This window comes from Mesoplodon densirostris, chromosome 8 (genome assembly GCF_025265405.1).
Source record: "Mesoplodon densirostris isolate mMesDen1 chromosome 8, mMesDen1 primary haplotype, whole genome shotgun sequence".
Taxonomy (NCBI): Eukaryota; Metazoa; Chordata; class Mammalia; order Artiodactyla; family Ziphiidae; genus Mesoplodon; species Mesoplodon densirostris.
In genome coordinates this window covers 1174853-1188780 of record NC_082668.1, presented here as the reverse complement: position 1 = coordinate 1188780, position 13928 = coordinate 1174853, and the positions used below count along the sequence as shown (strand labels likewise).

At 66.1% G+C, this 13928-nt stretch overlaps 1 protein-coding gene across 5 annotated transcripts; it reads left to right on the top strand.

Moving 5' to 3' along the window:
• Positions 1-3728: 3728 nt before the first annotated feature.
• On the top strand, positions 3729-13722 carry RNPEPL1 (arginyl aminopeptidase like 1). 5 transcript variants are annotated; one of them, XM_060106383.1, is made up of 11 exons: positions 3729-4332; positions 7688-7828; positions 8374-8507; positions 9012-9128; positions 9308-9543; positions 9770-9883; positions 10266-10408; positions 10760-10868; positions 11803-12033; positions 12106-12248; positions 12778-13722. In XM_060106383.1, exons 1-11 carry the CDS (start codon positions 3805-3807, stop codon positions 13069-13071), a joined length of 2190 nt encoding a protein of 729 aa, XP_059962366.1. In that variant the 5' UTR covers positions 3729-3804; the 3' UTR covers positions 13072-13722. The 5 variants fall into 5 exon arrangements, with proteins under 5 accessions (XP_059962366.1, XP_059962367.1, XP_059962368.1 ...); XM_060106384.1 differs by having other exon boundaries at positions 8356-8507; positions 10266-10378; XM_060106385.1 differs by having other exon boundaries at positions 8356-8507; positions 10266-10378; positions 12732-13722.
• The last annotated feature ends 206 nt before the right edge of the window (positions 13723-13928 follow it).

Below are 13928 nucleotides of genomic sequence, written 5' to 3'. Positions count from 1 at the left end.
CTGCAGTTGATGTTTATCATTTTCCTTGACCCTCAGCCAATGCCTCAGGTCCTGGTCTTTCCTAGTCAGGTGTCTGGAGCCTTCATCCTGAAGAGCCCTGAGTGGTCCTGCCTACACTGGCGCTGTGGCCTCTGTGACCTCTGCCATACAACCAGGGAGTACTGGGAGGCATCAGGAGAATGCCCTGAGTTCCAGCATACTCCTCCTGGCCCCCCTGAGCAGCAGCAAAGCCCTGCTGCCCCTTGAAAGTCAGGATCAGGGAATTCCCTGGTGGTCCAGTAGTTAGGAGTCGGTGCCTTCACTCCTGGGACCCAGGTTCAATCCCTGGTCAGGGAACTAAGATCCTGCAAGCTGCATGGTGCGGCCAAAAAAAAAAAAAAAAGTCAGGATCAGTCACCTCACCCAGCAGAACAACTCCTGATTTGAGGCTTGTGCAGCCCCAAATGGTTAAGTGTCTCAGCCTCCTGTCCAGGTGTGTCCCCAAATGGAAGCATACTACCTGCAGATGAAGACCTCTGACCCAGCAGAGCCCAAAGTTGTGGGGATGGGAAGCTCACACTCTGTGAGTGAGGCACTGGGGCGGTTGTGAAAGGGTCTTCCTCCTCCCCAACCCTCTTGCACATCTGGGCTTCCAGCTGTGATGGTCCCTGGCTCAGAGCATACACCACACCCTGCAGGTCAGCACCCAGCCCGGTGCGATGTCACCAGACAGCAGCCCCCATATCCAAGAGCCACAGCCCTCGTCATAACCCAAATGCAGCTCTTCGTGGCTAACCTGACTTTCACACATTTTTGGAAGGCTTGCCAGCTGCCACTCACTCCCCACAAGCCCCTCACAGCTAATGTCACTTTTTCATCAACCCATAAACAAGCTCCTGCTGTCGCCTCCACGTGGCAGGTGAGGCTCCAGTGTCTCCATCTGTAACCTCGGGTGAGCTGAGCACTTTGCCCAGCTAGGAGGTCAGGAGCCAGGACCCGAGCCCACATTTGTACCCTGTGTGCTCATGACATCCTTGTTGGCACACCCCCTCACCTGCTGACCCGGCCCTGGGTGACAGGGCTGCCAGGATGTCAGAGCCTGGGCCAGGCTGAAGGACATCTGTGGGTCACATCAGCCTTTTGTCCCACCAGCTCCATTCTGAGAACCATCCAACTTTGGCTGCCACCAGAGGCCCAGGTATGCCTAGGACCTCCGACCCAGGGACAACACAGCCCCCATCTGAACACCACAGGCTTCCTGGAAGCCCTCCTGCCTCCGTGTCCACCCACTGGCAAGTGAGGCCAGGGACCCACTCCCCTCCCAGTGCCAGCGCACTTGAATAGGGGTACCTAGTCCACGTGCATCAGGGGAAAGCTGGGGTGCAGGTGGAGTGTCAGCTGCATCAGCCCACCCAAGCCAGCCAGGATTTGATCATCAAAAGGCTGGTGTATGAAAAGTCCTATGGGAGATACCCCAGCCTCTAGCAGTCCCGACTTTCAGGTTCCTCTCTCCTAAGTGGTTTGGGGTGGGGTGAGAGGAGGACTACACTGCAGCCACCCTGGACCTTTGTCAGCAAGGCAGTGCCCCCGTCCCCCAGCACTGAAGGCACTGTCCTCTGCAGGACAGGGACAGGGTGGAGAGTGGAGACGAGCCCTGTGGCCTTCACAGTTCACAAATGCCTTGGTGGGCTGCCTTTAATACTATAGAACAGGTCTGTTGGCTCCTGTAAGACTGGCTTGTGTTGGTTCCTTACAAAAATGTGGGGTGGAAGGCACCGCCCCCGCTGGGGGGGTGGGCAGAAGTGGTAACAGCTCCTCTGGACCTGCAGGACTGCCCCATTCCACCCCTTCTGTGTACAGAACTGGCTGCTGGGAGGTGCCCGGGAGAGAAGGGATGAGACCCAATCCCTGCTCACCCAAGTCCAGGGGACCAGGAGGGCGAGAAGCCCCCTGATGTTAACTTACCCTGAGTGTACAGGTGGCTGGTAGACCTGCCTGCGGGTGCCTAGGGCAGGCTAGTGTGGGTGCCCACACACAGTCCTCTTGAAGGTCTTCTGACTCCAGCCCCACCGGCCTGGTGGGGGTGGGTGGCTCCAAAAGGCTGGTCAAACTGGAAGTGCCATCTAAAGCACTCTGCCCTTGGCACCTGGGCAGGCGCTGGGCCACCTGAAGGCCTCGAGGACTGATCAGACCCCAGTTCTCTTCCCTCTTGAGTCTCGGACGCAGGACTGAAACCCCTCCTCCAGGTGACTGGCGAGTTTGGGGTGGGGCCCCGACAAGGAGATTGTGTCCCCCCAGCTAAGATGGCACATAGGAAAAACCGAAGAGATGCCTCAGTGCCGGTGCTCCGAATCAGTGAACATGTGTCCTCCCACTCAGGCGTCCTTCCCACCCAGGCCCCCACCCGGGGAGGAGGGCAGGCAGGGTCACATGGGTGACAGATTGGGATACTGAGCCCAGAAGGATCAAACACTACTCGGGGATGCCGTCGAGGTCAAGTGCATTTTGAGTCAGGCCCCAACTTGGCCACAGGGAGACTGGTCAGGGGAGAGAGGTGGGTGGGATTCCAGGCCAAAAAGCCCCTTCTCCCTAAGGGTCTGACTTCTTATGTGATTATGACAGCAACATCTTGGTGGCCCCTCTGGTTCCATGACTTCGAGATCCCCCTCTTTGAGCACCCTCGCTGGTCTGCAGGCATCCCCTCCGGGCCTAAGTCTCTGGACGGGCCTGGGCGAGGTAGAATGGGGACAGGCAGGCCAGGTCCTGTTACTGCCCAGCACTCACCTATACAGTCTTCCTCCAGGGCCCCAACAGGCCTCAAGGCAGCACTGTCCAGCGCAATTTTCTACAATGATGGGATATCTGCTCTGTCGAGGATGGCTACCACTAGCCAGACACTATCCTCCAAACACACACGGAGACCTTGAAATATGGCTAGTGCAACTGAGAAACTGAACTTCTAATTTAATTTAAATATAAACAGCTACACTTATCTGACAGCACAGCCTTAAGGTTCTCGAGCACCGCCATGTACCATATGGCACGTAACACAGACCACTGGTCTCACAGGGGAGTGGCTCGGGTGTATGGAAATCATTCCATCATTCCTGGGGCCAGAGGTTCCCGAATGGACGAGTAACACTGAGTTCCAGACGCCACACTTCTCAGCTTCCCTGACCCAGGTGTCCCAGCAGTCGCTGCCCCAAGAACCTGGCCCGCAGCATCGCTGAGGGATCGGGCATCCTGACTCCCGGGGTCTCCCAGACGCGAGCCGGGTAGGAAGCGCAAAGGGGTGGGGAGACCGCAGGGCCACTCCTCCGCCCGGCGCGCCCCGGACCCCGAGCACACAGCGCCCCGCCCATCACCCCCGACTCCCGCTTTCCCCACCCCCCAGCACAGTGCCCCGGCCACCTGCACACGGCAGCCGCAGCCCCATGCACCGCACCCGACTCCCGGCCCCAGCCCTGGCACATAGGCCCCGGCCCCAACACAGCGCCCCCGGCTCCCCTGTTCCCCCGCCCCGCACAGCGCCCCGGGCTCGCGGCCCTAGCCCCGCTCTCGGCTCCTCGTTCTCCCGGTTTACAGCGCCCCCGCTCACTGCGCCCCCGGCTCCCCGGTCTCCCCGCGCACAGCGCCCCCGGCGGCGGCCGAGCGGAGCCCGAGCGGGGCGGCGCACGGCGCGGGGCCGGGCCGGGCGGCTCCCGGCGCGACTTCCTGTTGTGCCCTCGCCCCGCCGCCGCCGCTGCCGCCGCCGCCGCCGCCCCTCACCCGCTCCCCGCGGCCCGGAGCGGCCGCCGCCCATGGATTTCACCTAGCGCGGCGGCCATGGCGGCGCAGTGCTGCTGCCGCAAAGCGCCCGGCGCCGAGGCCGCGCCCGCGCGTCCGCCGCCCGAGCCGCCGCCCGCCCTGGACGTGGCCTCGGCCTCCAGCGCGCAGCTCTTCCGCCTCCGCCACCTGCAGCTGGGCCTGGAGCTGCGGCCCGAGGCGCGCGAGCTGGCCGGCTGCCTGGTGCTCGAGCTGTGCGCGCGGCGACCCGCGCCCCGCGCGCTCGTGCTCGACGCGCACCCGGCCCTGCGCCTGCATTCGGCCGCCTTCCGCCGCGCTCCCGCCGCCGCCGGCGAGCCACCCTGCGCCTTCGCCTTCGCTGCACCCGGGCCGGGTCCCGCGCCGCCGCCCCCGCTGCCCGCCTTCCCCGAGGCGCCCGGCGCGGAGCCCGCATGCTGCCCGCTGGCCTTCAGGGTGGACCCTTTCACGGACTACGGCTCCTCCCTCACCGTCACACTGCCGCCTGAACTGCAGGCGCACCAGCCCTTCCAGGTCATCCTACGCTACACCTCGACCGACGCCCCCGCCGTGAGTTCCCCCCACCCCCGCAGGGTGGGCTCTGGGGCGGTGGGCTGGTCGCCGGGTCGTTTCCAGGCGGCCTCTCCCCGCGCTGCCGCCAGGCTAGGGGGGCGTTAATGTGGGCTCTGCGCCTGAGGCACCTGCGGAGAGATGGGGCCGGCCTGGCACTTCCCCACCTGGCTCCGGAGTCCTGTCCAGGTGCCTGCAGTGCTTCCCAGCTGGTGCCCGGGGAGCCCTTAGGAACCTTTGACCGAGCGACAGCCTGGGTGCTGGCCCTGGACCGTGGGGACAGGGTACAGCATGCCACCACGAGAAGCCTCTCCTTTCAGGTGTGCAGGGGCTGTCCCTGCCTGGGGACAGGGAGAGCTTCTGGTGAGCACACGCCAAGCCATACATGTGAGGGAGCCTGGCACTGAGAAGCAGGCCAGGCAGTGTCAGATGTGGAAGGGCCTCCGTGTGACCTGGCCTTCAGAGGACTGTTCCCTGGAGGTAGCAAGAGGGACGGACCTGCCGGAGTGGGAGGCGTAGAGACCCGGGTTGGCTCTAATGCTTCAGGCCCTGTGGGGACTGGCGGGTGCGGCGGCAGGGTTGCCCCGTGTCCCCAACACAGACACACGTAGGCTCTGCAGGGCTTTGGACGTGGAGCACTTGCCGCCCCAGGGGCTCAGCAGGAAGGCTGGGTGGCCCAGGCTGGGTGCTGTGGCTGCAGCACCCCTCCACCATAAGAGGGCTTTCAGGATGGAGCAGGGCCTTCCGTTCTGGCAGCATGGGGGTTCCTGGGTCTCCATGTGGACAGCACACTGATGACACTGCCCCCCTCCAAACACACACACACACACACACACACACACACCATACACGTAGCTCTGGGAGCCCGCAGAAGTTTCCATGTGTCAGTGCCCACGGCAGGTAAATGGACAGGGTGATGCACCGGTGGCACAGAGGCATCAGGTCAGGAGCCATCAAGGTGACACCTGGACAGGAAGAGCCTGGAGCAGACACACACCTACGGGCTTCCTGCATGATTCCCAGGAGCCCTCAGCTGCCACCTCACCTCCTTTGTGAGCTTCCGTGGGTGTGCTGGCCTGGCCCCTGGCCTGCTGGCTTGGCATCTGCTGGGGTAGCCTGGGTCTCTGACAGCGGCATGTATGCCTCCCACCACAGCCGTGAGAACAAAGGGGTATGATCCTCCCTGACCTTGATCTGCGAACTTGGAGCCCATGTGTCTGGTCCACCCAAGACTGGCAGAGTGGTGGGACTAGGCCACCCTTGCTGGCCTGACCGTATCCCCAGCAGCCTGACCATGGGGGCCTGTCCCCAGCATGAGCCAAGGGCTACCTGCAGAAGGATCCACTGTGGGGGGAGTCTCATTAAATGCAGATTCCTGGGTCCCAGCCCCAGGAAGCTCTGTGGCAGGGCCCAGGAGTCTGCATTTTTGAACAGGCTCCCCAGACAGGCCTTCTGAACATCTGGGGCAGCCCTGGGGGTCAGCAGAAAAGGAAGATACCACTGCAGACTCCTCACCGGGAGAGGACAGAGACATAGCGGCCCAAAGGAAGTTTTGAAGACGTCTGTGAACGCTGACAGTGGTCTGGCTGGGTCTGCAGGAACTGGATAGGCAGCCCTGCTGAGCCTGGGCATCTGCTAAGATCTGGGGTCTGCAGGAGAGGCAGCCCCCTCCTGGGTCTGGGGTCTGGGGTTTGCGGGGTAGGGAGCCCCACTGGGTCTGGGGTCCTCCACCTCTGTGGTCTCAGCATGGACAACTCCCAGTGGCCAGCAACTGTGGATACCGTCAGCTCTGGATTGCTCAGACCTGTCACTTGCAGGGGGCTGGGGTCCTTCCATAACGGCCCTGGGAGAACCTGCGTGCGCTCGGTCACTGAAGTGGACGAGGAACAGTCCAGTTGGCTTCAATGATCGTGTCATCCTGGCAGAGGGGGCGTGAGAACAGATTTGGGGCCCCACAGAATGGCTGCGGTTGGGTTGGGGGAGCTCCCCCAGGCTCCGTGCTGACCTTCCTGGAGACCCTGGAATGTTTGGCCGGAGTTGAGAGGGAGTGTCTTGAAATGGCCCTAGGGAGGCTGGGGGCAGTGGTAGGCACGAGGGTGCGAGGGAGGGCTCCCTAGTGGGGGTGGGGCCTGGCCTTGGCATCTGGGGGGAGGTTGGCTGAGAGGGCAACTGTCCGGCAGGCATGGAAGCAGGTAGGCGGCGCGGCACCGAAGAGCACCCCCATCCTCGGCCCCCCGTGGCCTCCCCGGGCCACCGGCACTGTGCAGTGGAGGCATCTTCCAGGCGGGGGCCATTTCCTTGCGCAGAAGCCCTGAAGGGCATCCTCCCCACTCCCGCCCTGAGCCCACGCCCACCCCCGACGGCCGTCCTTCCCGAGGACACCGTGTGTGGTGTCAGGTCCTGTGCGGAGGCCCCCGTCCGTCCTGCAGATGAGCGAGGCACCCGCCTGTGCTGCCCCACCCGGGAGGTGGGTGGCTGGGCGCCGGTGGCCGCTGCGGGGTCTGTCCACAGTGCTCCGGCCGTGGCCCCAGCGGCCCTCCCCCCGAGCCCAGCCTGAGCTCCCTGCCCACAGGCCCCGGCCGGGAGCCCTTCTCCCCACGGGGGGTCCCTCCCTGTAGGCTGCCCCATTTCCAGGGGTGGCCCTGGGCTCAGGCGTACGTGGGGGTCACCGGGAAGCACTGCTTTCCCCACACGTCCACATTCCTGGCTCCCTTTCCTGGCTGAGACCGGGTTCGCGCCTGCCTGTGACAGTTTGGACTCGGGTGCTCTGACCGTCTCGATTTCCCTCTGGCAGCTGGCGTGAGGGGCACAGGCTGGGGGACTCCCTGGGTGCATGGCCTCCCACCTGGAGAGAGGCCTGGCCCTGGTGGCGAAGCACAGGCCACACTCTGTGTCAGCTGCCCTGCTTGCCCAGGGTGGGCAAGCGATGGTGCCCAGGAGCTGCTGTTGGCCCTGGACGAGCCCAGTCAGGCCATCCCCTCCTGGGCCCTTCCTTATTCCCTCCCTCTCCAGCCGCTGCCCCAGCAGCCCTGGGCCTGGAAGCCTGAGCAGGACAGGGGGGTTGGGGCCACTTCCCAAGGCCTTGCCCTCTCCAGGAACTCTGCCTGGCTTTCAGGAATCAAGGCTGGGCTGGCAGGGGTGTTCTGGCGTCCCCACGTGCTGCTCTCTGTGGGGCAGGGCCCCCAGGCTCCCCCCATTCCCTATGTGCCTCGGGGGCCCCCGCCTCACTGGTACAGTGAGGTCCGTCAGCCAGCAGCTCTGGTCTCCAGGAGACCTCAGCCCACATGATGGGGAGGGCGTCACTGGCCAGAGCCCAGGAGCCGTCGGCTGATACCCTGCCCACCGCCCACTGCAGATCTGGTGGCTGGACCCAGAGCTGACCTACGGCAGTGCCAAGCCCTTCGTCTTCACCCAGGGCCACTCGGTCTGCAACCGTTCCTTCTTCCCGTGCTTCGACACACCCGCCGTCAAGTGCACCTACTCGGCCGTCGTCAAGGTCAGCGCCCACCAGCAGGCCCCGCTCCGCACTCTTACCTGCCCGAGCCTGGCCCCAGCTGCCACCGGGACCACTGCTCTAGGAGGAGCCCACCCTCCTCGCTGTGCAGGAGGGGGCAGCCTGATAGGGTCGGGGTCCTGGACCCAGGAGGAGCCAATAGGACCCTGACGAGGGGAGGGCACAGACGGAGTCGCTGGGTCCCAGGGCTCCTGGCCTGAGCGTGGCAGCACCCCTATGCCCACCCGACGCCCGACTGGGGCAAGAGGTGTGCAGACCAGGAGCGTGGGTTTCCCCGAATAGTGGGGGGGGGACCCCTGATGGGGCTGAGAGGGTCCCCGAAAGTGACGTGGCTACCTGATCCAGGTGGCAGGGCTTCCCATCGGGGACGTGGCGGTCCCTACCATGGATGTGGGGCTTCTGACCGGGCTGTGGAGTTCCCACTGGGGACACGGGGTGCCCTGACGGGGCGTGGGGCTCCCCATCGAGGACACGGGGTGCCCTGATGGGTGGGGCCTCCTCGAACACAGGCCCCGTCGGGGGTGCAGGTGCTGATGAGTGCCACACAGAGCACCTACGTGGAGGAGGAGGGCGTCTACCGCTTCCACATGGAGCACCCCGTGCCCGCCTACCTCGTGGCCCTCGTGGCCGGGGACCTCCAGCCAGCAGACATCGGGCCCAGGTAGGGCCACCTCTTGCTTCCTGCAGCTGCTGCTGCTGCCCGGAGTCCAGGCCTCAGGGAGGTCCTACCGTGGGCCGGGTGTGCGGCCCGCGTCTGCAGCCGCCCGGCGGAGGACCCCACGTGCCATGGCACCACTCCCCGGGGCCGCCCCTGCCAGTGAGAGAGGAGCTCTCTCACTCCTGTGCACCCCCAGACCTGGAGGCTGGGCTGCACAAGCTGGTCCTCCCGCCGGGCCGGGCCGCCGCTGGACATAGCCTCACGCCTGTGCGGGCCCCCTCGACTCAGAGACAGGAGCCAGCAGCCCCTCGCGTGTGGCCCGGCCCCCGCTGTGGGGAGGGCCTGCGTGGTGGCAGTGAGTCAGGCAGGGCAGCGGGCAGCAGCTGGGCGGTGGACCAGGCCAGACCAGGTGCAGGTGGTATTGGAGCCCAGAAGCAGAGGGAAGGCCTAGTGGGGCGAGAGGGATGGGGGCTGGTCGGCCCCCACCCACCCTCGCCCCTGTGACAGGAGCCGCGTGTGGGCTGAGCCGTGCCTCCTGCCCACGGCCACCAGCAAGCTGTCAGGCGCAGTGGAGCAGTGGCTGAGCGCAGCCGAGCGCCTCTACGGGCCCTACCTGTGGGGCAGGTACGTCCTGGGGCCCCTGGGAGCCTGGCTGACTGCAAGAGGGGTCAGAGGGCAAGTCCCCACCCTACCGGGAAGCAACGGGAGCCCATGGTGGGGGGCCTTGTCTGACCTCCTGGGAAGGAAGTGATGCTCACTGCCCGGGCCCCGGCCCTCTCACGGTCGCCCCCCACCCTGGGCAGGTATGACATCGTCTTCCTGCCCCCCTCCTTCCCCATCGTGGCCATGGAGAACCCCTGCCTCACCTTCATCATCTCCTCCATCCTGGAGAGTGACGAGTTCCTGATCATCGACGTCATCCACGAGGTGGCCCACAGCTGGTTCGGCAACGCCGTCACCAACGCCACATGGGAGGAGATGTGGCTGAGTGAGGGCCTGGCCACCTATGCGCAGCGCCGCATCACCACCGAGACCTACGGTACCACCCGGGCCGGGGGAGGGCCGGCGGGGGTACCGCCGTGGCCTCATGCAGGCTGGGCTACCAGTGCCATCCGGGCACTGTGTGCGGGGCTGGGAGCCCAGCCTGGCCCACGGGGCGTGGTCCCCCTGCCGTGCGTGTGTCCAGCCGGGTGGCCAGGGGTCGTCTCCACAAAGCTCAGAGCAGGGAGCAGCAAGGGCAGCAGCCTCGCACCTGCCCCGTCCAGGTGCTGCCTTCACCTGTCTGGAGACAGCCTTCCGCCTGGACGCCCTGCACAGGCAGATGAAGCTCCTTGGTGAGGACAGCCCAGTCAGCAAGCTGCAGGTCAAGCTGGAGCCAGGTACCCGCTCCTGCCGGCCCTGCCCCGGGCCCTGGACACGTCATCCTGCAGGGCCTCCTTGCCGACCCCAGGCTAACTCTGGCCGGGCGTCGTTGTCCCCACCGTGGCCTCCCCGCAGAGGCCAGGTCAGGGGCCCCACAGCCTGCCACTGCCTCTCACGGGCTCTGAGCACCTGTCACCGTGGTGTGTGGACCGAGGTCTCCACTGAGGCCCCCCAGGTAGGGCGGGCCCCATCTCCACACTTCAGGGACATCTAGATGTGAGGGACGGAGGCCCTCAGTGCTTCCCGTTCCACACAGCACCTGACCACCATCCTGCCCCCATCCCTCGGGACGTGGGAGGGTCGGGGCACTGCCCAGAGCCACGGGTGTTCCCCTTGCAGGAGTGAATCCCAGCCACCTGATGAATCTGTTCACTTACGAGAAGGGCTACTGCTTCGTGTACTACCTGTCCCAGCTCTGCGGGGATCCCCAGCGCTTTGACAGCTTTCTCCGAGTGAGCAGCCGCCTCCCCGAGACAGGCCCCGTACGCCCCCCTCATCTCTGCCCCAGCGCCCAGGGCTGCCCTTGTCTCCTGGTGGTGAGGCTGGAGTGGCGGGGGCCTGTGAGCGGAGCTGGGACGCAGCCTTCTCTCCGGGCAGTGCCTGGGGTGCTTTCTCCTCTCTGTCCCTCCCTCCCAGTTTTGACCACTTGACGGGGCCCATGTGGCAGCAGTGGGTGCCTCCGCGCCGCCCTGGGCCCTGCGCACCGCTCTGTGCAGACGCCTCCGTGCAGGGGCCCCTTCCGGCTGTGCAGGCCCCAGCTGCGGGGCGGGTGGTGGGATGGTGATGGTGTGCCCAGCCCCGAGGCCTGCCGAGCCCTGCCCCTGCCCCAGCAGGCCTACGTGGAGAAGTACAAGTTCACCAGCGTGGTAGCCCAGGACCTGCTGGACTCCTTCCTGACCTTCTTCCCAGAGCTGAAGGAGCAGAGTGTGGACTGCCGGGCAGGTGAGGCCCGCCGCCCGCCGCGGGTCCGCAGCCGGCCAGCGCCTCGGCCTGCCAGGGAGGCGGCAGCTGTGTGGGCTCCACCGCACAAGATGACCCCTCTGCCTGGGAGAACTGCCCTCGGGTTCATCCGTCCTTCCTGCAGCCACCCTCGCTGGACAGTGTGGCCTCGGGCTGGACACCATAGGAGCAGAGAGGAGGGTGTGCTTCCCAGCGTGGAGGTGGCACTTAGGCCAGGCAGACCTGATTAAGCAGTCCCCGAAAGAGGTCCCCGGAAGCTGTGCAAAGGGCCTGGGGCAGGATCTGCGACACGGAGAGAGGTTTGCCTGAGAGCTAGCTGAAGGCAGCTGGCCTGCTTGTGAGGCTCGTGGGGCTGTCCCTGGTCCAAGGGCTTGGGGGCCAAAGAAGAGACTGGAGCGTCTGACGTCTAGGGAGAAGCCAGGGCTTGCTATAGGGCAGTGAGGTGTGGCTGGGAGGTGTGGGCAGGGGGACCCTGTGTTTGGGAAGGTTTGGGAAGTGCTCCGAGGGCTTTTGAGAGTGGGCGATGGGCAGAACCTGCCCCCACGGCTGCCGAGCTCCAGGGTTTTGAAGCAGGAACATGCTTTACCCAGGGTGGTGCTCCCTACCCACTCGTGGGGCAGAGCCTATCCTGCCACCTCCCCTCCATGGGTTTACAGCGCCTCATTGTCTTCTACCCAGGAGAGGCATGGAGGGGCCGGGGGTCCCTCAGTCACCAGCTCGAGCCTCTGTGTACCCCTTCGCCGAAGCCACCGCAGTGGTTTGGAGCGGCAGGGGCTAGAGGTGACCCCGGCCTCCCCAGACGGCCCCCACCCTCGGGGCTCCCAGGCCCCGGAAAGTCACACCCAGGCACACCCTCGGGGTCTGGGGTCTCCTGGGCAGGCCTGCTCGGGACCCCAGGGTGGCGTCTTCCCTGCAGGGCTGGAGTTTGAGCGCTGGCTGAATGCCACGGGCCCCCCACTGGCCGAGCCTGACCTGTCTCAGGGATCCAGCCTGACCCGGCCCGTGGAGGCCCTCTTCCAGCTGTGGACCGCGGAGCCCCTGGACCAGGCGGCCGCCTCCGCCAGCACCATCGACATCTCCAAGTGGAGGACCTTCCAGACGGCGCTTTTCCTGGACAGGCTCCTGGATGGGTCCCCGCTGCCCCAGGGTGAGTCCTGCAGCCACCGGGGTGGTGGGGGAGGGGAGGGGCCGGCTGGCCTGACCTGCCTGTGGCCGGCAGAGGTGGTGATGAGCCTGTCCAAGTGCTACTCTTCCCTGCTGGACTCGATGAACGCCGAGATCCGCATCCGCTGGCTGCAGATCGTCGTCCGAAACGACTACTACCCCGACCTCCACAGGGTCCGGCGCTTCCTTGAGAGCCAGGTGCAGCCACCAGAGCGGGCCCGCCCCACCCCTCCTCTCCCCTCCCCCCCCCGCCCCCACCCACTCAGACTGGGCATCCCAGAGAATGGGGTGGGGAAGACGTGGCGTCAGGGCTGGCAGTGGGGGGAAGAGCGCAGACCCCGCCGGCCCTTGGGGAGGCGGTGCCCAAGGGCCAGGCTGGGAGCAGAGTCTGGGGTGGGGGTCTGGGCCCACTGGGCCCTGGGCGTGGACAGCTGGGGCATCTGAGCTCCTCAGAGGCCCTAGGGCCCCAGGCCTGCAGGGGCCCGGCCTCCCCACTCCCCAGAGCTGTCCCCCGGCAGTGTCCCCCTAGCCCGAGCTCCCTGGAGATGGGGCCTCTACAGAGGCCTGCAGTGGTGGAGGCAAGGACAGTGGGTCCCCCCCTGCGGCAGTGTGAGTGCAGCCCTGGGGCCCGCGGGCGGGAGGGGCCGGGGAGCGGCCAGTGTGACAAGCGGCCGCCCGCAGATGTCCCGCATGTATACCATCCCGCTGTATGAGGACCTCTGCACAGGCGCCCTCAAGTCCTTCGCCCTGGAGGTCTTCTACCAGACGCAGGGCCGGCTGCACCCCAACTTGCGCCGGACCATCCAGCAGATCCTGTCCCAGGGCCTGGGCCCCGGCACAGAGCCCAGCGTGGAGCAAGGCGGGGCCGGAGCGGACTCAGAGGCGGACGCGGACGCACCAGCCCTGCTGCTCGGGGACGAGGCCCCCGGCAGCGCCATCTCTCTCAGGGATGTCAACGTGTCTGCCTAGCCCTGACTTCTCGACACCACGATTGTGCCTTCTGGGCCCCGGCCCACCGTGACCGCGCCTCAGCCTGGCCGGGAGCTCTGCTAGGCCTGCGCGCCCCTCCTGCAGGCTCTCTGGGGGCACCCCCGGGGCCGGCCAAGGCCCGGGGACCTGGTCTCCCCAGCCCTCTTGCACTGCAGGCCTGGAGCGGCCAGCACACGCCACACCCTCCTGTCTCAACACTGACTGCCAGGCGCTGCCCCTGGGTCGATGGCGACCGCCACACCGTGCCTTACATCTGCCAGGGGCCCGGGCCACGCTGTCCCTCCAGCGTGCTTCCTCCCCGCGGACCCTGCACCCCACCCCCGGGGATGGCAGCCTCGGTTGGCCTCCGGCAGAGGACGCAGACATGCCCTCCGTGTGGGGGGCGAGGGACACCGAGGAGAGGGTGGATGTCCCTGGGGAGGGGCCCCCCGGAAAGCCTTAGCTCCTCAGGGAACACGGGATCCCAGGCCCCAGGGGGAGTGGGACAGGACAGTCTGTCTTGGGGCTGCCTGGGGCCAGTGCAGCAATAACACACAGGGAGGGGCAGGCGGCGCTGGTGCTCTTTCTAGGCCCACCCTGCTGCAAGAGGCCTGGGGAGCCCAGTGCTTAGAGCCAGGCCCCCCGGGCGACCACTGTGCAGGGTCACCGTGACTGTCCCATTAAACCTCCACTCTGCAAACTACCTCCCGGCCTGTTCGTCCCAGCTCCTTCACACCTGCCCAGCTGCCATGGGGCGGGGTCCTGAGCTGGTCACCGCCAGACACGCAGGCCAGAGGCCGGGGGGGCTGGGTAGGGCTGAGGCTCTTCTCTGCCCCCCAGCCCCTCCTGACCATCCCAGCTCTGCCCTCGGAAGCCCCCAATCCTGCCCGGCAGCCCTGGGGGTCTGAG